General features: G+C 46.7%; 1 protein-coding gene across 9 annotated transcripts in view; it reads left to right on the plus strand.

Moving 5' to 3' along the window:
* LOC144169219 (uncharacterized) overlaps nt 1-23,318 on the plus strand; it is a 118,488-nt gene that overhangs the window by 43,690 nt on the left and 51,480 nt on the right. For 4 of the 9 annotated variants that reach the window (XM_077698265.1, XM_077698267.1, XM_077698272.1 and 1 more), the window contains exons 10-17: nt 2,404-2,554; nt 4,905-5,200; nt 5,767-7,103; nt 7,467-7,572; nt 7,931-8,025; nt 10,352-10,372; nt 14,382-14,510; nt 22,641-22,813. In XM_077698265.1, coding sequence (XP_077554391.1) covers nt 2,404-2,554; nt 4,905-5,200; nt 5,767-7,103; nt 7,467-7,572; nt 7,931-8,025; nt 10,352-10,372; nt 14,382-14,510; nt 22,641-22,813 — 2,308 coding nt within the window. The remainder of the gene's footprint in view (nt 1-2,403; nt 2,555-4,904; nt 5,201-5,766; nt 7,104-7,466; nt 7,573-7,930; nt 8,026-10,351; nt 10,373-14,381; nt 14,511-22,640; nt 22,814-23,318) is intronic. The other 5 variants (XM_077698269.1, XM_077698271.1, XM_077698266.1 and 2 more) reach the window with 5 other exon arrangements.

The raw sequence follows: 23,318 nt of genomic DNA on the forward strand, positions 1-23,318 counted from the left end.
CTTAGAACACCCGATGTGTACGACGGGAAAAACGTAGTTTGATGGAAAGGTGTGCGGAGAAACACAGTTGTTACTTTGTGCACGGAAAAAAACACACTGGGCAAGGGCTGATGATAATACGCCACACAATACTAATGCGCTGCGCACTGATTGGTGAGTGCTGGCGCGTTTTTCTACTCTCCATCAGGTCGCTAGTACTGGAAAAGCGCTAGAGAAGGCATGTTTCACAACTAGCCCACATTGACCCTCCGACATGTTATGCGAACAAGCTGCGCTCTAACTGGTGTCACTAAATAAAGGCTAGATCTAACCATACCACCCTCAAGCATGGGCTGCAGAGGTGTTCAAATTGTGCGGGGGTGCGGAAAAAAGCTGAACAGGGTGAAAGGAGACCCTCGGGAGAGAAAAAGAGTGCAGCAATCCAGCAACGGCTACCTCTCAGAGCAGCCAAACGCGCCAGCACTGCCAGCGGCACCTGGCACGCGCGCGCGCGCGCGCTGGTCCAGCGGCGACGCGTGCCAGTCCGAGGGGGGCGGGGGGCAGCCGGCCGCGACCGATGCGGACCGCCGGCGGAAAGAGGGCGGCGGACGCTGCCTACCTGCGCCTTCTTCGTCTGTTCTTCCTTCCTTCCCCCACGCCGGCAGTGGGGGGTTTATATATCCAAAGGGGGGACAACAGCGGGCGCGTGGCTGCACGGTCGGACAACGAAGCGCTACTCTCCCTTTTCCTCCTCCTCTCCCGGTCCCTGGGGGGCAGATGGTTCGGAGCGACCGTTTGGCTCGGCCGCCTCCTAGCACTCCTACCCCCCTCCACGTTTGTGCCGGAGAGGGTGGAAAAGAAGGACATTACAACAAAAGGGGCAGCCGCAACAGAAAAGCCTTGCTCCACGCGCATCTGCTCTCTGTACGAGATCGCGCGTTAGCGCCCGCCGCGTCTGGCTTTGTACTAAAGCCGGCCGGAGGGGGAGGGAAGGCGGTTGTACTGGGGAGAGGGGGCCTGCCCGCCGCAGCGCAACGTCTGCCGCCGCCCGAAAGGCGGCAACGCGCCGCAGACCACTTGCGACACTTTGTTTTTGCCCTTTTTCTTTTTTTCTCTGCTCGCTTGTTTGGGGTTTTTGCTCGTTTAATCTGTCATTCGTCTTTTTATCTCAATGTATCGGTAGTTTCCGTGCCTAGGTGGCGGGTGTGTTTGTTTGGTTTTGGCTGTTCCCCGCCTAAGTTTGTTCCTGCCCTATCAGCAGAGATGCTGTAACCGTTCGCTTAGCCCCGCTTGAATGAATGTGTGCAGAGTGGGCTTCCGGTGGATGCTTGCAGTGTGATCGGGATCCATACCAGCACAACTTTCGGCACTCTCCGGGTTGGTGCCTGGGAAGTTTGTCACCCGAGGGTCGATTCAGAATAGCCGGGGATACATTACTGATGTTTGTGCTATTAGTTCTGGCATGTTGTCATTCATTTTGGTAGCAGCTTTTTGTTGTTGGTATCGCAACTAGTATGCACCAATTCATGATCTCTGAGCTTTTTGGCCTGAATGAAATAATGGGAGCTATTTCAGTTTAGTCTGGTCCAGCTTTTCACCAGTATTTATTGCCCGCTGAACACATCTCACGCATCTATAATCAGTAAAGATGTACTAACCACTCTGCGGTCATTTCTTGGTAAGCAAGTATTTCAAACAGCCTCTGCGCACGTACGGTCGGTGGGACTGTTTTGTGGCTTTGCAGCCATGTTTTCCTGGTGTTAGCATTTCATGAGCAGTACTTGTCTTCTTTGAGGGTTAAGTGCTTACAACTGAATAGCTGGGCCAGCTTTGTGCTGAGTAGTAAGGCTGATCTCCTTAAGTTTCAGTTACTCCTGTGCTAGCTAGCAGTCTCATTGGAATTATTTTTTTTTAATTGGTGGGGAAGTGCTACATCCTCCCTTACTAAGAATATCGTAAGCTATAGAAAGCTGATATGCACATTGCCTGTGCCAACAATTATCACAATTATGCAAGCTGCTCGCTCTTATCCCTGTGCTTCTGTTTGCGTAGACATGTTTATTCCAATAAACTGACCAGAATGGCAGGTTTCTTTTTTTTTTTTTTTCACCGAACCGGGCAACACTGCATAAATTTTGCATAGAATTCAGTCCTTCCTGCAGGGTTGTGGAAATTGCATCGTACTTTCTCGTGGAAAGCCTGCAGGGAAAGAGGGAGGGAGGGGGGAAGGATGGATGGCATTGCAAATGACTGCCCGGCCCTCACTATGCTTGTCATTCAGGCTGTTTTGTGAGCACAAAACTATCAGGAAGCAAATTTGTGCCTGTCCCGATTTTGCCACTTCCGCAAGTTTGTTGTTGGTTGTGCTTGAGGCGAAGTGTGCTTATCCCCCTCCTCTACCTTCTCCCTCTGTTCATTCTGCAGAAGCTTACCGGTGAATGGAAGGAGAAGTTCACCAGTGGCAAAGGCGGCCCTACTACCGCCGCATCTGCGGACCCCTCGGAAGTGCCAGAGGAGGAAGAACACGTCCGGGCACTCGTACACGACCTCAGGAAACACCTCGAGTCGGCCAAAGGTGCGCTTGACACGTTGCCATATTTGGTCGGAGGGGTGCGGCGCGATGATGAGCTGTGGAAGCAAGCATTTCACTACTTGGAGAGACAGCAGGGGCTGCAGTATAGCACGATGGTGAAATGACAAAAGGCAGCAGCAGACAGCTGTGGGGTGGGTCCAGTCTTGAGGGCCAGCTGGAAGCTGTCGAAGCAGGACATTGCAGGGAGGGCGACACACTGCGAGCTTTTTAATAGCCGTCGGGTGTCGCGTTTCTTTCGGGTGGGGCAAGGCTCTGACATGTTCAGGCTGGGCCTCAAGAGCACTGATCAGTTACAAATACGGTGTGCTCAAGTTACAGCAACTTCTTTGAGGGAACTCGTTTCTTCTTTCTTTTTGTGTGCTTCTGGGTTGAGAGGGTAAGTGTAGCGAGGAATGAGTGAAAGGGGCTGGCAGAAAAGCCTGGTGTCTTGTACACTTGGATTTCTGCGTTAGCTACAATGTATCGAATGCCATGCGTGGGATCTTTCAAAGCTTGGCTAACCGCTGTATGGCTAGCTGCATAGTGTAAAAACATTAAAAAAAAATGACATGAAATAAGACCCTCCACAACCAGCTTGGTGGTATCCCATACCTCTGCACTGTGAAGTTCTCTGTCTCTCCAAACAAGCTGGAGGAGAAGCGTTTTGAACAACAGAAGGCCCGGTGCCCTCTTGTTTTTGATTTTTTGCTCTCCTGAGTACCTTTTAAAGTATCCTGTTAGGGGAGGCATTACCTACATAGTTCAACTAACACAGTTGAATTCTATTGAATGCAGAAGCACAAAGCCCAGTCTGGAGTATTTTTCCTGTGCTGCTACCTTTTTGGCCACAATCTTTTCTCAAAAAGTAACTGTTTTTTTTTTTCCTTCTCTCTAGAGCAAGCAGTTATTTTTAGAGCAGAACATTTTGTAGCATAGTGAATTAATGTTTTCCCACACACTGCTTATTAACTGCTCCTGAATACTAATCCGAGTAGTGTGCTTGTGAGCAGAAACCAAAATATATTTTAAGCAGGTAATGTATTAAAACATACGAATGCAATAATTTGCTGTATGTTCGCTATTTGCTAAGGAGCATTACGGTAAATATTGGTTGGTGGTGAGAACTGTAAGAAACCCGGAAAATGAGTGGACTGTGCCAGGTATTGTGTCCCCCACATTCATGGTGTGTGACAGCCTGTTCTACTTCTTAGTCAGATATAGAACCTCAAAGATGGGCTAGGCTCCTCAACCACAGGGGCTGGCAGAAACTAACTGCGCTGTAGTTGTCTCTTCCTCCAATTTTTTTCATTAATGTTTTTTTTTTTTTTCTTTTTCTTTTTGCTGTTCTAGCAGGGCTCCCATTGGCCCCCACTGGTGTCGTCCTCAAATTCTTGCACTTTCAGCCTGGGGTGGGAACCAAGCTTGTAGTCTGGAGTTGGAAACTTGCGGGCGATGTGGCCATAAAGGAATTCAAAATGCAGTTCTGAATGTCTACTACAAGCAGACATCAGTAATGAAGATTTGGTGTGGTTGTTTTGTTAGTAAAGAGAGCTGTGGCAAAGCAGAAGCATTTCCGTTTAGCTGGTTTGCAAGAAAGGAAGCTTTGAACTGTGCCATCTTGAAGGAAAGCCTTAGTTGCCGGCCATGAGTGGATCAGTCACAATGCTTGGGCAGCCTGAAGCCCTGGTGAAGTGGTTGAGCGTTTTGGAATGCACAGGAGGCCAAGAAAGGGTTTTTGACTTAAAGAAATGCACCCCATGTGAATGCCCTGCTCCAGTTTTGGGACCCCGTGTGCTCTGTGGAAGCACCTCCCTTTGGCTTCTAGTAGTGCCCAATAAAGGGAACGCAAAACAGTGCATCGATGTCAGTGAGCGTTTTGTTCCACCAAGTTTACAAAAAACCCGCATCTATCGTCACTAAATAAGCTACACTTAAGAGTACCACCACTTCGTACACCCGGAAGCGTCTGGGGGACATTTTGTTTCTGGCTTTCAGTGTTGCCATCTCTCCCAACGAAGCCGCTGCCGGTTGTGGCGGGCAAAGTGCAACCGGCCGCTCTAGCATCCGTGCAGCAGAGAGAGAGAGGAGAGGCGCCCAGAAACGAAATGGCTGCGCCCATATGTAAACAAATATCACGTCGTGTCGACCGACCAATGAAAATCCTGGCGGCACATAACAATGAGAGAAAAGAGTGCCGATACTCTAAAAGCCTTATTTAGTGACGCTACTCGCATCCAGTGTGTGTTGCCCGCAGACCAGTCCTTTGTCCTCTTTGTCGTTACGGGACTCGTCCAAAGCGCGTGACTTCTCCACAATGGGAGGTTTGAGCACGGCTCCCAAATCGCGTGTGCAGAGGCGGAGCAGCTGGTGCAGTCGTTCCAGCGCCTGGGCGAGGCCCTGCGTGGGGGCCTGCGTGGGGAGCTGGAGCGGCTGGCGGGCGCCTACCAGGAGATGCACGGCCACATGGAGGCTGCCGCAGCGCTGGAGCGCTACCGGGGCCTGTGCGAGCAGCTGGCGCCCGTGGGGGAGGGGGGGAACCTGCCCGACCCGGCGTCCCTGCAGCACCAGCAGGACCTGCAGCTGCGGGCCCTCAGAGCCTCCCTGGAGGAGCAGCACTCGCAGGAGAAGGCCGCCCTCCTCTCCGAGCAGGTTGGTCGGTCCCAGCATCCACGATGGGCTGCTGCTGGGGTCGGGGCCTCTTCTTCCAGCGTGGGCCGGGGATTTACGTCATGGGAGATGAAGTTACCGTAGCGTTGCAGTTTAGCTGGGCTGCCTGCATTTTTAAATGCAGGAGTTTGGGCTAGGTGGTGAAAACATGTTATTTAAGCAAGGCTCTGCGTTGTCTGCACAGACCTCCCAACATCTTGGAGCACTGACAATGAATAGTGCAGGCCTCTTTTGCGTCTGCACATAGTAATGCAAAAACACATAGTAATACGCATAGTAATGCAAAGTAATGCGTAGTAATGCATAGTAGTAGAAAGGAAAAGGCAAAACTTTGACATGACAATGAGCGCAAAAGAACGCATACACAAGGATGAGGCTGTAAACAGGAGAGGTGCCAGGCACTAACTGGTCTCTTCAGTGTGCCTCATCAATGTGTCTCTTCCTCATGTCTGCATTCTTCTGCCCTTTTTGTGTTGTCAACGTTCTGCCTTTGGAATTACAACGGTGATTGGTACCCAAGCAGCAAGATGACCCCTGAACTTTCACAGGTGGTGCGCACCAAGGAGCTGCTGAGCAAACACCGAGCCGAGCTGGAGGAGCTGGAGAAAGCGGCCGAGGTGAGGCTGGCTGAGGAACGCCACCGGCTGACCGAGGAACTGGAGGCCCTGCGCTGCAAGCTACGGGAGAAAGAGCAGGCTTTGAGCCACCAGGCCGCTCAGGAGCAAGAAGAGGCGAGCGCCATTGCAGAGGAGACTTCGTCGCTCATCGAGAAGCACAACGCGGAGCTCGAGAGGTTGTCGTTTGCGCTCGAGGAAGAGCAGCGGCAGACGGAGTCTCTCCGGCAAGCGTTCGACACTCTCAAGCGAGAACGGGACGAGATCATAGAGCTCGCAGAAGGCATTGCCAATTCTGGCTCAGAAGGCACCTCGGTAGACCCGACCACTGTGATTCGGCGGCTCGCGGAAGAGAATGCGTTGCTGCGACGCGAGGCGGAAACAGTGCAGGCTGAACTCGCCAGGGAGAAAGAGCAGGCGGAGGTGGTTTGTTCCGAGTACGAGTCTAAGCTCCGGATCGTCCTGGAAGAGCTCCGAGAGGCCGAGTCGAAGCAAAGGCAAATGGAGGAGCAGTTCCAGGAAGAGGCGAAGCTGAAGGAGGAAGAGCTGCAGCTGCTCAAGCACCAGGTGGAGCAGTACGCCGACTCGCTCGGCTCGCAGCGGCTCGAGAGCGACCAGGAGCTCGAGAGCCTCGAGCGCCGCCTGGAGGCCAAGCACGCCGCCGAGCTTGACGCGCTCAAGTCCGAGCACAGAGCCAACATCGAAGTGCTCAGGGAGAGCCTGAATCGGGAAGTGCAGGATGTCAGGGCCGGCTATGAAGAGGAGCAGCGGAAGGCGCGGAGGAATTTGGAGACGGAGCACAATTTGATCGCCAACTCGCTCCGGGCGGAGTACGAGCTCGCCGTGGAGGCCCTGAAGAAGAACCACAGCGGGCAGCTGGAGAAGCTACAGGAGCAGCACGAGAGGGAGAAGGCGCGCTGGGAGCAGCGCTCGGAAGAGGAGAGGGCCATTGCCGCGAGGGAGCTGAAGAGCAAGCTGGAGGCCCACTACACGGAGATTGTGGAGACTACAAAGGCAGAATATGCCTCGAGGGCAAGGCAGCTTCAGGCGGAGCTGGAGAGGCTGGAGGAAGAGCTGCGTTTGGCGCACCTGGAGGTGGCGAAGAGGACAGCAGAAGCGGAGGAGGAGCGTGCAAACGGAGCAGCCGCATCGGAGGCCCGTGTCAAGTCGTCATCACAGGATAGCTTGGACGGCAAGCGTCCGGAAGACAGGAACGAGGACGGCGAGTCAAAGCCAAAGAATGCTGGAACTACTACCACTACGGAAAACAGGTGAACACGTACAGGATTTTCTCTGTCGCATTTCATTGTTTTTTTCTTCTGTAGCTATTCGTGTCTCCTTATTTTAAACGATACCCAAGCTGAAAGTGATGCCAGAGCAGACATCGAGTAAATGAGACAGTACAACGTAGTGGACCAGTGCTTGTGCACAGGCTCACCCCCCTAGCTTTGCCTGCATTGCCACAGGAAGTTGTCCTCAAGTACAGCGGAGAGTTGTCAATGTCACTTCTGACACAGTGAAAAAAAAGAGTTGGTTGGAGAATATATTTACTGCCTGTACTATGTTGGCCTGCTTTGTGTAAGCACATGGTTGTGACATGTCAGCATCACGTCGTGCTCTCCCTCTCCCACCAGTGCCAAAGACTCAGCAGAGTGGTCGGACATCTCCGTCGAGGACATACTGTATGAACGGTCCGAGCTGATGAAGCAGCTGAGGAGCCTGAGTGGAGCCGTGGACAAGGTGGGCTGTCTCGCTGTTGTGCTCTCTGAAATGTTGAGGCAGACATTGCTGTTTTCACTTCCCAAGCCCCTGCAGTAAGCCGGAATTTGGACATGAACCTTTTCTTTTTTTTTTTTTCTTTTTTTTTCTTTTTTGCCAGATAGCCAAGTCGTCAAACCTACTGGTTAACTTGGAGCGACAGTAGTCAAATAAGATTGCGCTCTTCTAAGTCACCAAAACGAGTAATTTTCGCACAGATAGGGGAAGTGTTGAGTGAGTTACAGGAAGTGTTGGATTACGTCCTGGTAATGATTTGTCTGTGTGCGTATACGACGATTGCCTGGGAACTTACCTCAAAGCTTTCACGCTTTTCACCCAGCTCCACGCGGAAAAAGAAGAGCTGCAAGAACAGCTTCGGAAAGCCCAGGATGAGCTTGCCTCCAAGGAAATCAGGGCTACGTCACGTTCTCCCAGGTATTGTTCTCGGTCTCACCCACTGCTTCCGGCCTTCTCCTCCTCCTCCTTTCCCATGCTGTCTCCTCTGTCTTCTCGTCTGGGCTTCTGATTGTCGGCAACAGCATCTTTTTTTCATCGCCCCTCTCGTTCACTAGCATTCCTACTACTGACCTTCTTTTTCAGCAGTTTGTTGATGCAGCAATCTACGTTGTAATTGTAAAGGTGCAAACTAATTAAATAAAACTGAGGTGCTAAACTCTGCCCGGTGAAGCAGATTATTAAGTGTGCACTCATACTTTAGAAGCCATTCAGAGTAGTATACTATTCTTAGAATTGCCAGTGAAAGTAAAGGTGAGTTTTTTCTGACCATAATCAAGGTCTTGTAGTTAAAAAGGCTTGGAGGATTAAAAGTGCTGGTGAAAGTGATGATGTTCGGATTACCTACCAGGGTATGTTAAGTTATGGATGTACATTATAAGATTGTGTACGTTTACGTTTTCAGTCATTTTGTGGTGCAAGCACAGGCAGGTTACTGGAAAAAGCTTATAAACAAAAGCCCAATGTAAGCACTAAAGCTTTAAGTTTGTGGGTAACAAAATTTTGTAAATAAGCTTAAAAGATGACAGTATTTATTGTTTTTTTTTTTTAAATTGTTCAACAAGGCAAAGGCAATGTGGCAACAAATTGTTTAATTTACCACAGTAAAGCAAGCCTAGCAAAATAAGTATGGGCTTCTGTCAGTAGTCTGTGGCCCACGGAACTCTTCATTTTTACAGACATTACTTAGTGCAACCAGTGTGCATTCAATGCAATTGTCATGTTATTTGAAGCAAAAAAAAAAAGCTTGGCAAAGTTTTTGGCCTTCATATTGACTGTGTGCTTTCGAACAGCTAGGACAAGGTAACACGAGTAACTGTACGTAGGTTTTACTTCCGCGAGCACTTTAAGCTGCAAATTTTTCACAAGAAACCTGCAACACTGAGAAATTTTAAAATTTAGGGGATAAAACTCGGCTGGATTTTAAAATTAGGCATTGTATTATCATTTACTGCCACATTTCTAGAAAATGGGAACCAAATTGTGTTGGTTGGTGTATGCCACTTCTAAACTGGGTTGACCATTTGAGGCTTGACCACTCAAAGAGTTGGTGAGAGAGAGAGAGAGCAGGTGGAAAGCAGACAAATCAGAAAGTAATCTCAGCCCTGGTCCCCCTGTTGAAGATCACGCCTGCTATGGCTGTTGAAAGGTCATGCCTCCAAACAAGCGAACCCATAAATGTTGCAGGTTATAGGCAGAGCAGTGTAAAAGGTGCACTGATGCACCTAACATGAGAGGGCTGATGTAAGGTTTCAGGAACGATTTGTTTGTTCAGTCAAGTGACTCGACATGCCTTTTGTTTAACCCCCCTCCCCCCACTACATGCAATACCTTTTTTCTTTTTTTTGATTCACAGCATTCTATAAACACTGAAAACAGACTGTGACATCCTCTTAGCATAGTGGTTAGGACTCTTTTATTCAAATTGTCATCGGAGGAGGTCTTTCAGTGCAGTTCGTTTTAGTGTGCCCAGAAATCATCTTGTGATACATCTTGGTGAGATGGCCAGTACTCTGGCACTGTCCTGCTGATTTCATTCAGTGCAGTCAGTGCCACGGGAGCAACATGTAGGTGCACATTGACTGATAATAATCTTAGAAAAGCGCTGTTAGTTGAGGAATTAATCTTAGAAAAGCGCTGTTAGTTGAGGAATTGGTAATTTTATTATCCTAATATTGGCTTCTGTAACTAGGAATTCATGGTTCTTAGAACGCGGTCAGTCTGGATGAGCCACGCGATTTCTGAACATTCCGAGGGCTCCAAATAATTAAGCTAAAAGAGGTCCTTCCCACAGCATTGATGGTCACAAAGCAGTCGATTTCGAATGCTTCGGTCGTTTATAGAATGGAGAACCAAAAATTGAAATGGAAGGCTTTGTGTTGCAATTTTGTGTTTGCGAATTAATCGGTCCCGAAGCTTTACAATCAGCCCTCCTATTTCCACGGGCTGAAAGAACTGTCCTAGCAGGCAAGGTTGTAACAGGATCGAGGCAGAGTGACGGCTATGGTCTACCAGTGGGCAGGGCTGAAGTCAAATATAATGGCCCTGCCCTTAAAATCTACGCGATCAATGTGCCATGCCTCGCACACACCCAAGCACCTCTGGCACCTTGCACTTTTGTGCTCCCCGCCCACCCGCACTCGGCTTTGCTGCTGCACCCACGGGAAAACGCTTTTGTTTCGATCAGGAGACTGAGATAACGTTTTGTTTTTATTTTTTCTCCCTTCTGTTGTGTTTACTCACACAGTAAGGCCCTGCTTCTCAAGATGTGAGTACAGTTCTTTTATGCTCGTCTCGTGTTGTTATTTGATTTACATTTATATACTACCCGTTTATTACACATGCTAACCGCTTCACGTCTGGTTCACCACCAGTCTCACAATAAACGGCCTTCTTGTAATCCTCCAAGGCCATACCTGCAATTTTTTAACCTCGTTTGCTAGCTTATTTTGTGTGAATTGCTGAACTCTGTTACCAAGTAAGTTCACTCACTAGATGGGGAGGGGGGTGCACAAGCACAGACCTAACAAGGAAACATTTGTGAACACGCAATACTCTATTTTGCAACACTGTTTTTCTTCTTGTTTAGCTTACTTATAGGGCACTGACCCTTGGTGATAAAAGCGTATTGGCTCTCCAGTCATTAGGCAGTAAATCCTGAAAGTTCTCTAGGGAAGAACACATACTGTAGTTAGGATTTGATTCAAAATTAAAAGTCAGAAGCCATATGGCAAATGAATGTGCATGAATTCTGAGCGGAGCTTTGTATATTTACCCAGTAGAATGTAGATGCAGCAGTGAACTTTGTGATGGCATGCAAGTAGGGAGTGCAGTGACTGCCTTGTATATAGTGGTGCCTCTAGGCTTCAGCTTTTATTGAACCTTCTCTGGGAGCCATTTGTAGAGTGTCAGGATCCCTGTCATAGGAACGGGGGGGGCTTTGTATTTGCATTCTGAACTAAAGTCGTATGCATGAGGCTATACAAAGGTGAAGGGTGCCACTAGATTTAACTTTGTAAACCTTGTGTAACCATAGTTGTTCCATGCTTAGTGATACAGTAATTCCCCCACCCCCATTTGTTTGTTTTTTTTATCCTGTTGGGGGTGATGTATACAAGATTGAAGCTTTGCACTGAGCGGAAATTTATTGCCTTCAGTGTTAACATAAAACGATTGATGTGAATTGAGAGTCTGAAATGACGTAGATGTACCTGTTGCATTTAGTGTTAAGAGAACTAGACGACATAAATTTGGCTCCAGTACTCCTTTAACCCTTTGAAGGTCGAATTTTTTCGCCAAATTTTTTCACCCCCAGGGTCGATTCTTTTTATTGCTGATTTAAATTCTACGGACAAATCTATATCGAGGAAAAATAATCAAAAATTTGTTTGGGTGACCGTAAAGTGACAAAAAAATCATTTGTATTGTTATATACATGTGGTTTATGATGGCGTTACAGAAGAAAAATTCTAAATAAAAACGAGAGAGTAACAAGCCGGCACCTTTTGAGTGAATCAAAATCAGATAGACATCAGTTTCGCGGGCGCTAAAAGCGCGAAGCGCCCGGAGGACGATACCAAAACGAGCCGCTGTGAACCCGCCGGCACACTCTGGCACGCGCGGTTGCGCGCGGCCAAATGCGGGAGCGATAGACGGCGCACCGCTCATAAAATAAATTGAAAAAAAAAAAAACGAGAAAACAGCCTCATCAGTTTTGCAGGCGAACTTGGTCTGTGGCAGGCGCAAGAAGCGAGAGGTGCCGGGGTACTTGGTGGGCGATACCCAGCACGCCCCCTCGTTAGCGGATGCGCAAGCGATAGCCGGCGTGCCGCTGAAGTAAATCATAAAAAAATAAAGAGAAGAGCCATCGGCGCAAGAAAAAAATTTAACGTATTTCCGAATTGTGGCAGCACATGCCAAGCAAGCGAAGTTGGCGAAAAAGGCGTGCTTTTTAAAGATACAAGCAATGCCGTACATGTACGTCATTAACCATTTTAAAGGTGTTTGCAGAGGACGTACATATTGCCACGGAGCAAACTAGCGGACGACGAACGATGTAGTTCTGAGGGATTGGTCCACAAGCAAGAACAATGCGTCCAGCGACGGTTGTTGGTAGAGGAAGACGACGAGGTCTCTTGTGGGTCGTTCTGATGTTAGCGGCAGCCCAGCCTTTCTTCCTGTAAATAGTGTAAATACTTCAAATACATTCTTCTCTTCCGCGTCCTCGCCTCGTAACAATATACATCCGTGACTCGAAAGGGTTAAATGCCCACGCAAACCAGCTAGCTCAACTCAAAGTAGTTCCTGCTGAAACAGCTTTCTTGGAAGCATGTTCCTTGTCACCTTAATGTATGCCCATTCCCTTTCAGTTATGTCTTTGCCTTATGCTGTATTCGGGTGGTCGCTCTGATCCTCTAGCTCAGAGTACTTGGATGCTGAGGCCACTCTCGAATTGAGTGAGAGAATTTGCTCCCCAACCGCAACGCAGCCAGTACCGCCCTCAACAGCAGTGGGAGGGGCTTACTACTTGCATTAATAGAATGAAGCGCGCCTGTCGGGCCATTTTCAGACAGGTCCAAACGTGTTATAAGCAGCCGGTGGGGCCGCCAAGAGTTGTTTAGGCTTAGCACTGTGGCAGATATTTGATGGTGGCTTTCATAAGCGCCCAGAATGACGATTTGTATTGCCACTTTTAGCCACATTATCGGCTTTTTTTGCACATGTGGAACTGTGTTTGCGGCTCCAAGTTCATTTTGGAGAGCGGTAACAAGCGGTAGCTCAAGCTACCTGGACGACGGCTTGTTTCCGCCCCCGCCAGCACCGCATGGGTGGCATAAGCAGCTGCGTCAGTGCATCCATCGTGGGTACGGCACGTTTTCGCGTGAAAAGCAAAAACATCACACCCAACTAAACATTCCTGCGACAAACAGCTGGCTGGGCCTCGGTGAAATGGCAGCTACTTTGCAAAAAACATCCAACTCGGCAGCCAGTGTCATGTCACCACTCGCCTCGAGATCTTGGAGGTGCTCCCACTTCGAAGTCGGAGCAGTCTGAGGACGACACTCTGAGACGACCAACTGAACATACTTCGAGCACTCGATTTTGACCACCCGAAAATGCAGCCGGTGTTCAGAGCGCTCTGCAGAGCACTTTAAAGGGACCACCCGAATACAGCATTAGTGTAGCAAAGCTAAGCTCGATCCGGAACGGGACTGGGGACTGGGAGGACGCATTTGTTGCTAGCATTTTTGTCGAGTCACAGCAAGGAGCAGACCTACATCCTAACAGTTGCATACAGAAATACTAGTGCATAAAAAAGCATGCATTCCTTACAAGCAGTAAAGGAAGGCACTTTAAAAAAACAGTGTGAGGAAACAAGTAACGTAGAAGATAACTTTTTAGTTTTCCGTCATCTTTTTACCCTGCTTTTTAAAAGGGGCCATTTCAACTCACCCAGCTTATTGATTTGCAAAAAGCTACCACTGTGAAATGGTGGCTGGTAAAGACTAGGTTGAAGTGTTGTTGGAGGCATATGTGCTACTGCAGGGCAATTTTTAACACTAGTGTCTTTTTTTTTTTTTAGAACCTAGTAGGTAGAGTAGAAAACACAATACCAGGCATGGGACGTGCCCAACAAGAAATGCGAATTTCTCTAAATCAGACGGCTGTGTTCTCAGTTCATTATGGCAGACCAGTGCAGTGGAACACAAACAACAGAAGAATGTTTCCTCTTGATTTTGCTGGCAAAGCGGGCGAGTGGAGAACATATCCGCGGCCTTTCCTTAACGCTGCAAGCGGAGAACACGAAAAATGCCCCGGTCTGCACAAAATGGAAAACTGGCAGTGAACTACGAAGACTTGTCCAGAAAGTTTGAAGGGAGGCCTGGTATGTTTGTTTTCTATTGTGCTGGTCTGCCAAGATGAACAGCTATTGACTAGTGGTAGCCCAGGCACTCAGCCTTTTTTACTTGATTGGTTGTTTTCTTTGCTGTTTATATTTTATGTTCACCTTGGTGTGCTGTCTATGGCCCAACCTCTGTTGTTATTCCTCTGTTAACCCCATTTTGCTTCTCTTTTGTGTTGGCCTGCTTACCCACATCATCCTCCCACACGCCTCTCTCTCTCTCTGTCGCCCTCCCTTTGATCACTGTGCCGTTTTTTTGTTTGCGTTTACCCCTCCCCTGATTTTTTTCTCTCTCCCTCTCGTTCCCCCTTTCCCTCTCATTGTCTTCCCCTCCTCGACCTGCGTCCACTCCCCCCCCCTCCCACCCGCAAAGCCCCCCCTGTCGTCCGTTCTCGGAAGAGAAAGCCAGCCCGCTGTCCACATGCAGTGGTGATGTCTTCTGTTCTAGGGAGTGGCTCGCAGGCTCAGGGCTGACAGCCAATGAGATTCAGTCTTGGCAGCTGTAAGTGCATCACTCTAAATCTCGGAACCTTTTTTCTCTAAGGGGGGTATCTCCACATTTTGCCTTCTTTCTGTTACTTTTTTTTTTTTTTCCCCTTTGTGTTTGCCTCCTTTGCGGCCTTTTCCCTGGCCCTGCCCTGCCAGTCTCACGATTGGCACGTCTGTGCACCACTATCCCGCCACCAGTGTCGTGCCAGTGCAGGCATCATTTTACCCCAGTGCACTCTTAGCTGCACTCTAGTGATGGGGAATGGGTTTGGGTTGGGGCAGCGTATAGATTTAAGAGTTACCGTTTGCTAGCTAATTACGAAATGCTGGCGCGATAGTGTGGAGGTACCGCAGTGCGCCACCAGGCATTGTCATGGTAGAATTGCACTAGCTTGGTATTTGTGTTCCCAGGTTAGCTCAGCATGAAGTTGGCTCTGTGCAGTAAATGCATTTTAAGCATATATCGTGCTTACTTGTGTGCAGCACTGAGCCAAGCAGTTAATACATGATAGCCATCAAAGTGGTCAGAATCACTCTTTATTTGGTGTTCTCTGAGAACCTGGCTGGAGTGTTGAGCATTCCATGGGACAGGCAAGGAGAGGGCATTAACTGTACTCTACTGGTGACATTGGGCTGGTAAGGCATTGATAGCTTTGCGAGGCAGTGAATAGAATTTTGGGCAAGCGGGGCTAATTTACACTGTGTACTATATAGGTAGTCTTCGTGCTTATTTTGCCCCTGGTTTCCCCTTGAGGTGCAGTGCCTTTTTTGCAGCCAGGGCTGCACTGAGGAGATGATGACTGGCAGCACATTGGTGGCGGCCTTAATGGGAATATTTTATCGTACAAGAAAAAAAAAAATCACTAGATTGCTGTAACTAGCCTGAAAGCTGTGTGTTGAATTTGTGTAGTCATACCTGCCTTTTTGTTGGCACAGTTCTGTTCACCTTATGCACTTTATCTGGTGGTTGCTTTGTGGGTCGCTATCTTCTTTCCGTTCCCACCATACCCTGGCCTGTGCCTCTTATGCCTCTTTTTCTTTGCAAGTTATAGCTCTTTCGCATGTTCTTTCTATACTTTTTTTTTGCTAACTGGTTCTGCCTTGCTTTGCATTGGTGGTTTTTGTTTGACGCCCTTTTGGAACTCTTGGTTTGCCTTGTTTCATTAACAGTTGCATGATGGGGCCCCTCCCTGTGGGTATTATGCTTTATATCAGTATAAGAAGTATATATTATTTTGAGAGAGGGTAACTTGTTGGAGGTAATGTACGATTGAAAAATAACGTTCTTGGGGGCCTTTTACGCCTTGAATCTGTAGACACATTTCGACGCTGCTTTTTGTGGCTCTAAACGCCACATCAAACGAAATTTAGTAGTTGTGAATTTAGCGTATTTGGGACCATTGTAATAAGACAGGTCGTGTTTACCTTTGGCTGTGAACACGGCAAGGCACATGTTGCATTCCTAATTGGTGAAAAGCTGTCAGTCAGCTCCTTGCTCACCCCCTTCCCAATATCTGTTTTATACTTTTAGTTTGTTTATCTCTGGGTTGTAGTTGCGGCCTTTCCCTTCTCTTTATTTCTGCTTGCTTCGAAATGCCCTGCTACTACTAACTTGCATTTCTGTTTACATCACATGGTAAGGTTTTGCTTTGTCGAAAAACATTTGACCCTGCATAGGTGCATATGTAAGCGCCGGGTATACTGAGAGGTGTTGCACAGATGGTATGCATACCCACACACACACAGCGTGGAGGAAGCTTGTTCGCTGCTTGTTCCTATCCCGTAGAGCTCAGGTCAAATGTTATGCCACCCATGCGTGGCCCCTTTTTTCTACCTGCAGAGCTGTTGAATAGTGAACTGGATTTTCTTAATAATGCCACCCACACACCATGCTTTAGTACAACCTAGCTATGTAAACTTACCATTCTGCTCTATCACAGCACCGGTAGTTTAGGATTACCGTGTGCATCTCAGCGCTGACCTTAACCTTTATCTTTTGCTATGTATCTCAAACTACTTGAGCCCAGTGCCATCGCTGCTTCATTTATGAGAACTTTTCGCGTCGTCATGTGCCGTATAACTGTTTCGTTGCTGTGGCTGAAAATTCCTGCTGGGTCGGGAAAGGATATTGAGAGAGAGAAAAGGACGTTGGTGGGAGGGGGGCTTTCACAGAAGAGATCAGTGTGGTTGTTCATCGTTGCCAAGCGGCTTGAGATTTCAGTCTAAATTGGGCTGCTGCTGGAAGGGAATGTGCAGCTTAGGTGCTGGCAGACAAGCAAGCTGGCCATCCCTGCTGTGTGTGTGTGGGGGGTGGTCAGGGCTTGGGAGAAGGAGGGCCAAAGAGGTGCACCACAGTCGTGGTTTCCGTTGGTGGGTTGAAGTGGGCAACAGCACCAGCACGTACAGTGAGCCTGTGTGTCACCGAGGACAGCACTCCCCTCGCTCTCGCTCTCTCTCTGCTTCCGTCGTCCCATGCATTTCTCTGTGTGTCGCTGCAGCTCTGTGCTGTTCCGACTTCCCCACTTTCCCTCCTCCTCTCTTTTCTCGTACTTTTCTCCAGAGTAATCAGCACGGGGGGGGGGCTCACAAGGGTCTCAGCATGGAGTGGCACGGCACTGCAGGGAGACTGTCAGGAGAAGGGAATTTGGGGACACCGCGTACCATTGGGCAGGGAGCTCTTATCGGTTTAGGGCAGGGGAGGGGGGACATGTCTATGGGGCGGGATAACAACCACTGATGCGTGGGTTGTCAGCAAGGGTCATTCTGTGGTGCAACAGAGTGCACCAGAGAATAGCAATGTAGGCAGTGCATATGCATTTGACTGGCTTGAAATAGATAGATAAAAATGTGGTTGGGGAAGCACATTGTATTTGCCCACTGTGGGTTATTTTTATTTTTCTTGTCTTTTTGCTTTCCCTCTTGGTGTCTGGCTTTTATTTTTTCCTTTTTTCCTTTTTTTAAACCTTCCTGTCACTTAAAGGAGCCATGAAGAGAAAATACAAGTTTGTTTAATTTGAAAGAACTGGGATTCAGTATCTCGCTCAGCTCCATTACAGCCACAAAAGATGTTTTTTTAACAAAAAAAAAGCAAGAAGTATTTAAAAACTTTAAAATTTTGCGCCACAGTGACGTGTTATGAGTAGGAATGACGTCATACGGACCAACAATAAAACATAATTTTCAGTGCGTTAACTGCACGTTAGCATTCAAGTGGTGAGGTCAAATGGAACTAGAGGCCCCATTAAGACGTCCAATCATGTGTCATCGCGACAGGTCAGTTAAGCGGCCGCCAATCGCACAAACAAGGTTCCGTTACGTCATAGAAAAGTTGCGGGAAATTGGCTAGGGGGTTGCGACTGCTTCACACGTTTTCTTTAATACCTCCGTGATTTGTTCAAAGATTGCGATGATATTGATATCTGTTACCGGGACTAAGCCGTCTTTTTAATAAACCCAACTTGTATTTTGTCTTCATGGCTCCTTTAATGTAGTCTGGGGTGGTTCGGTAAAAGTTAGTCTGGTCAGGCATGGCAATGAAGAAAGGAATCACAGAAACGGACCAAGCCTGAAAGTGTGTTCGACGTTTCGGAACTGCATATGGGTGAGCAAGAAACACGTAATCAGGTCCAAAATGTCGAATGCATTTTCAGGCTTGGTCACTTTCTGTGGTTCCTTTCTTTTGTCACTTAACTATGGCTGACAAGAAGAGACTCTAAAAAGCAGGTTACAAATGTGCGAAGTGTTGCTGTCCTTTCTTTCTTTTTTTTTTTTTTTTTTTTTGTAATCTTACGGGAAAATAGAAAGCCTTTCTACTGACGCTTTGCATGATACAACTGTTGGAAGTTTCCTCAGCCTGGAATTTTGTGTGCCTTGGGCTGCACAAGGGTGGCCTTTCCTCCCATTTTTCGCTTGAGAGCTAATGCAAAAAGTTTTTTTACCTTCGCATAAATTTTTTGCTTGCTGTAATTTTCTCGGTTCTTTTCTTCCTAACGGCTCCTCTTGCATGTTTGGTACACGGAACATGTCTGAAGTTGGTGCTAGAAAAAAATGGTGGCCAAGTACAGCTGTTGTGTTACACTTAATAGGAATGAATGCATCCTCTGTGAATTTCTTATTGAAACAAATCAGGCTTACTAAATGAAATAAATAAATGAAAACTGCATTCATTTTTAACATTTTGATTTGTCTAAGCTAGCAGTTTGACATTAACCTGTTCTGGCAGCTCGTAGTACTGCTAGTAATGTAAATATGGTGCCTTGTAGTGTACTGAAATAGATCACATTCTTCGGAAGCGCTTTCAGTACAGTTACCTTTGGCTTGGCTAATTCCGCAAGAAGCCGTGTTGGTTTCATTGGTCCGCCTTTTCAGTTATCAGTGTGTAAGCAAAGTTAGGAGAACCCTGCTGGTCGCGTCTTGACCCTTTTGCACTTGGCTACTTTATGAAGAGCTGCTTATGAAGACCTTCTATTTAACAGCGCTCCCTGGGCCAAAGTAGCCGCTGGAAAAGTGCCCAAAGAGCTGGAATGCCTGAGACAGTGTTGCTGATTGCCATGCGGTTTTACCAAGCGAATGAAGTCTGCCCCTGTACGAAATTTCAAGCGTAGTGAGCAGGGGAGCTACAACCAAGGGTGGTGGTTGGTTGGTAGGGTCCTCACAAATCAAGCACCAGATGAAAGTGCATATAGGTAGTACTGTGGCTAACGTGCCTCTTGTATGGTCATTGAGGGAAAAGTAGTATAAACATATACATAGTATTATGACTAACGTGCCTCTTGTATGGTCATTGAGGGAAAAGTAGTATAAACAAACATAAACTTGGGCACTGTAGAAAAGGGGGCGGCAGGGAGAGCAATTTCACCGGCAGTTTTGCTCAAGTGTCTAATTTTTCTGTGTCTGGTTTTTTTTTTTTTTTTTTTTTTTTTGCTTTCTTCGCGTGGGCGCTTTTTTTTTTTTTTTTTTTTTTTTTTAGAGCTTGTTGCGAAATAGCCGTTGTTCCTAGGATGAAACACCAGCTCTTGTAGTTTTCCATGGAAAATACATCCCAGCATGAGAGCATGTTTTCTACATCCACGTTCTGAACATCATGACTGAAATGAAACTGAGTTTTTATGAAAGTACATAATTTTTTTTTTAAAGTATATTGAATTTTCTTTATTTACCCCAAGGTGTTACAGAGAAACGGTTTAAAAAAATATAGAAGGATGGTTACAATTGATACTTTCAAAGTGCAGACTTGGGGGTCGACTCTAGTCACTGATATCAAAAAAAGAAGGACAAAATGGGTGGTTGTGTTGTGAGCTGGTGGTCATTGAAATGAGTTGAGGTTAGTGCTCTTTTGGGGTTTTCTAGTGAACTTCATGTTGGTGGTCAATGCAGGGTAACACAATGCGGGATGGCAACTGACAGTAGTACTAAAAGCCAATATTTAACTCAGTTGCCCTTTAGCACGTAATATCACTGTTGCACCAGTTTTGTTGACCATGTTCAGGGTAGGTTTCAGGACCCTTTTAAAAATGGCAGTTTTGTTTGCGTCACTGCTTTGAGAGGTGACCGTCAGAGTCGTCACGCTGAAAAGTCAGTTTTTGAGGCTTGTTACTGATAGCATTTTTTTTCTTTCGCAAATTTCAGGGCTTTCTGAAAGTTGCATTGACCACATTAATTGATTCATTTTAATTTTTTTTTATATATATGTTCAGTGGTTCAGTGGTTGCTGAAAACGTTCTGTGCTGAGGTGTGTTTCCTATGGCAAGCTTAACTTTGGTGTAGAGCTTTTCAAACCACACATCTTTTTTGTGTGCACGTGTGGATATGTGCATGTGTGTAGTATGTGGCTCAAATCAAAGGACAGCTCACGAAACATTAAATTTACTATATTTTTTTCTTTGTAAATTTAATACATCATTGTTTTGTTTGTTGGAATTTAGCTTGCCTAAAAGAAATGTCAGGTGTTAAAACTAATGGAAACAAGAAGAATGTAGTGTTCTTTTAAGTTAGTCCCCACTCGTAAATTCACTGAGTAACATAATAGGTCATGCCATAAAGTTGCCGTAAAGGCAGCTGTTGTTGCCTTTACGGTAGAAGCATTAGTATTGGGAAAAGAAGAAAAAAGAAAAGCTTTACCAGAAGCCAAATTAATTAACATTCAAGCCATACGTAGGATAGTTGGATGCAAATGAGGACCTGTAAATTCACAAAAATATTCATGGCTGGGAATTGCAGACAGAGAGGGAGTGATAGGAAAGCAGAAATTGAAAAATAATTACTACCAGTAATACAACGAGTCTTCCAAAAACAACTGCAGCTTGTTTTAAGGGCTGATTGTACTACTCCCGTTAAATCGAACCCTGTTAACTAGATTCTGTTGCTAAATAATTGGATTAAACTTAAGTGTTTTGTTAGGTACTAAGCCATTTCGACATTGGTTTATTTCATCTTCACTAAATTTGACCAAATTTTAGTGGTCCTAATTAACGAGAGCCAGTTGTATCTGAGCCCTGTGATGACAAATAGATTGCAATTCGTGTTTTATAGCTTCCTGCCAACAAAATTTGCTGCCCACTTTCCTTTTGTGTGCACATTCTCTTGTTATCTCAGATATTGCCTTTCTTTTTTTTTTTTTTCTTTCTCACCAAAAAGTCCTGGCCTGGTTTAACTTTTTTTAACCATATTTCTTCATTTTTATAACACTGTGCATAATTTTTTTTTTTCTGTAGTCTTCCTTACAAAGGGAGAGGAAAGTTGGGAGCTGTTCATATAATATTAAGTATTCGGTGAAATTTTTTTTTTACTTCTTTATTGTCGTACCACTGCCACATACCTAGTAGTTGCTCCTTTCTGCTATTATAAGGAGCTTGCAGTTGTACCAGCCATCACTATTGCAAAGCACCTTAAAGTTCTCATGCCCCTGAAAGTAGCTGGTTAACTGGCCACTCCAGTTGAATTAGGGGAATTCTTTGCCGCTGTAGGTGTACAAAAAAGGGCTGTGGCCCTACCGAATTTTTTTTTTTTTTTCCAAGTGTCATTAAAGGGCCATGCAGACAAAAGATAAGTTTGTTTTATTCAAAAGGTTTGTTGTTTTCTAGTGCCTCCAGTGTATTTCCGGCAGCAAGGGATGCTTTATTCGCTGAGAAATTAATCAATTTAAGCTAAAATTTTAATTCTCCCGCCAAATCCTGTGTTTTGTGACGTCTGCCATTACGTCACATGCACAGGCCTTCAAATGAACTTCCAGTGTGCTGCTCAGCCTGCAAGGGACTGCGGCATGGGCAGGCTAGAGCGGAAGCGCACTGTGTTGGTACTGTGCGGAGCCTTGTTTACAATCAGTCCTCCTAGATGATGCCACCATACTGCTCCACGTTGCTATTCACCTTTGCTTTGTTTTTAACCGTATTTGCACCTGGCTTGTTTTTGTTGCAGTAGGTAGTCATCGTTTTGTGAAACATGGAGTATGCTCGACAAATAGGGTCACGTAAGGCAATGTCGCTTGCGCTAATCAGCCACTGTCGTCTGAGACAACCCCAAAGCGCTGCACTGCTGTGCAGCTATAACAAGCAAAGTGCACGCAGTACCAACAGCAGTGTGCATCGGTACTTCTATGTTTTTGTGCATATTCGTAACTTTCGTTGTTTCCCCACCATTCTTACTGATATAAAAAGAATGTGCGCTAAATTTAAGCGTAAATAGCTTGTTCAGTAAGCTGATAAGCTCTGCCTAATTTTCATTTTGCCTAATTTGCTTTTGCCTGCCTCCGACAATCGCAGAGCTGGCTGGTATGACATCATAGGTTCTGTTACGGGAAATGAGCTAGTGGGTTGCAAGGCCATTTCCCTTTTTCCTAACTATATAGCTTATTCCAGCGAAGTTTGCGTTAAATGTGGTGTCAGTGTGATTCTAATGAGGCAGTCTTTCAAATGAACCAAACTTGTGTTTTGTCTGCATGGCCCCTCTAAAAAGCCTCAAAAGTGGGCATCAGGATCGGGATGTGCATGCGGTTTGGTGTGTGAGTAGGTTAAGATAGGGAGTCCTCCCCGACACGAGCTGTCTCCATTGTGTGTGTGTGTTTGTCCTTCCCCACTCCCCCTCTTTTTTTTTTTTCCTCCCACCCTTCCGTCCCTTCCTCTCTCCCGGTCCCACGGGATTGCAGGCACACAGCCCAGACCAACACGCGTCTGCTGAATGTGCTGTCGGACCTGGTGAAGACGTATGTGGACACGGAGCAGGAGATTCAGGACGCCCTGGGGCAGCTGGGGCTGTCGCGCGTCGACTCCCCGGCCTCTTCCAACGTGGCCCCCGACGAGGACTACTCCAGCCTCGGGGGTGAGTCCAGTCTGGAGGGGTGTTTTCTTTTTTACTCCCCGTTGACTCTTCTGTGTACAGGAGTCCTTTCCTCACAATGATGGAATGAGGCTTTTTATGCCCCAGGGCGAGCGTCCAGTGAACGCTCTCTTGTGAACAAACATTGCTTCAGTGAATGTTCTGGTTGAATAAACTGTCTGTTCGAAGTGTCCCACCAAAACATCTGAGTTAGCAGTTTTCTGAATTTCGGCTGAAGGAGTTTAGTGCAGCACTTGTTTCAGTTGTGAAGAAATGTACCACGCTGCCTCCTTGGCTGTTTAAACAACCGGGTTTGGTCTAGTGGGACATCCATACCGCATTTTATTTTCATGTGTGTGTGAGATGGGTGTGCGAGAACATCCATGGGTGTTGTTCTGCTTACTATTGGTTATTAAAGCTAGGTCAGCTTTCCCTGTGGCAGTGAAGCCACAAATATAAAATGCAACGCAAAGTAGTGTGCTTAAAAATACTTCTGAACTTATGCTTG

This window comes from Haemaphysalis longicornis, unplaced genomic scaffold (assembly GCF_048455015.1).
Source record: "Haemaphysalis longicornis isolate Haplotype H1 unplaced genomic scaffold, Haemaphysalis longicornis Haplotype H1 scaffold_2, whole genome shotgun sequence".
Classification (NCBI taxonomy): Eukaryota; Metazoa; Arthropoda; class Arachnida; order Ixodida; family Ixodidae; genus Haemaphysalis; species Haemaphysalis longicornis.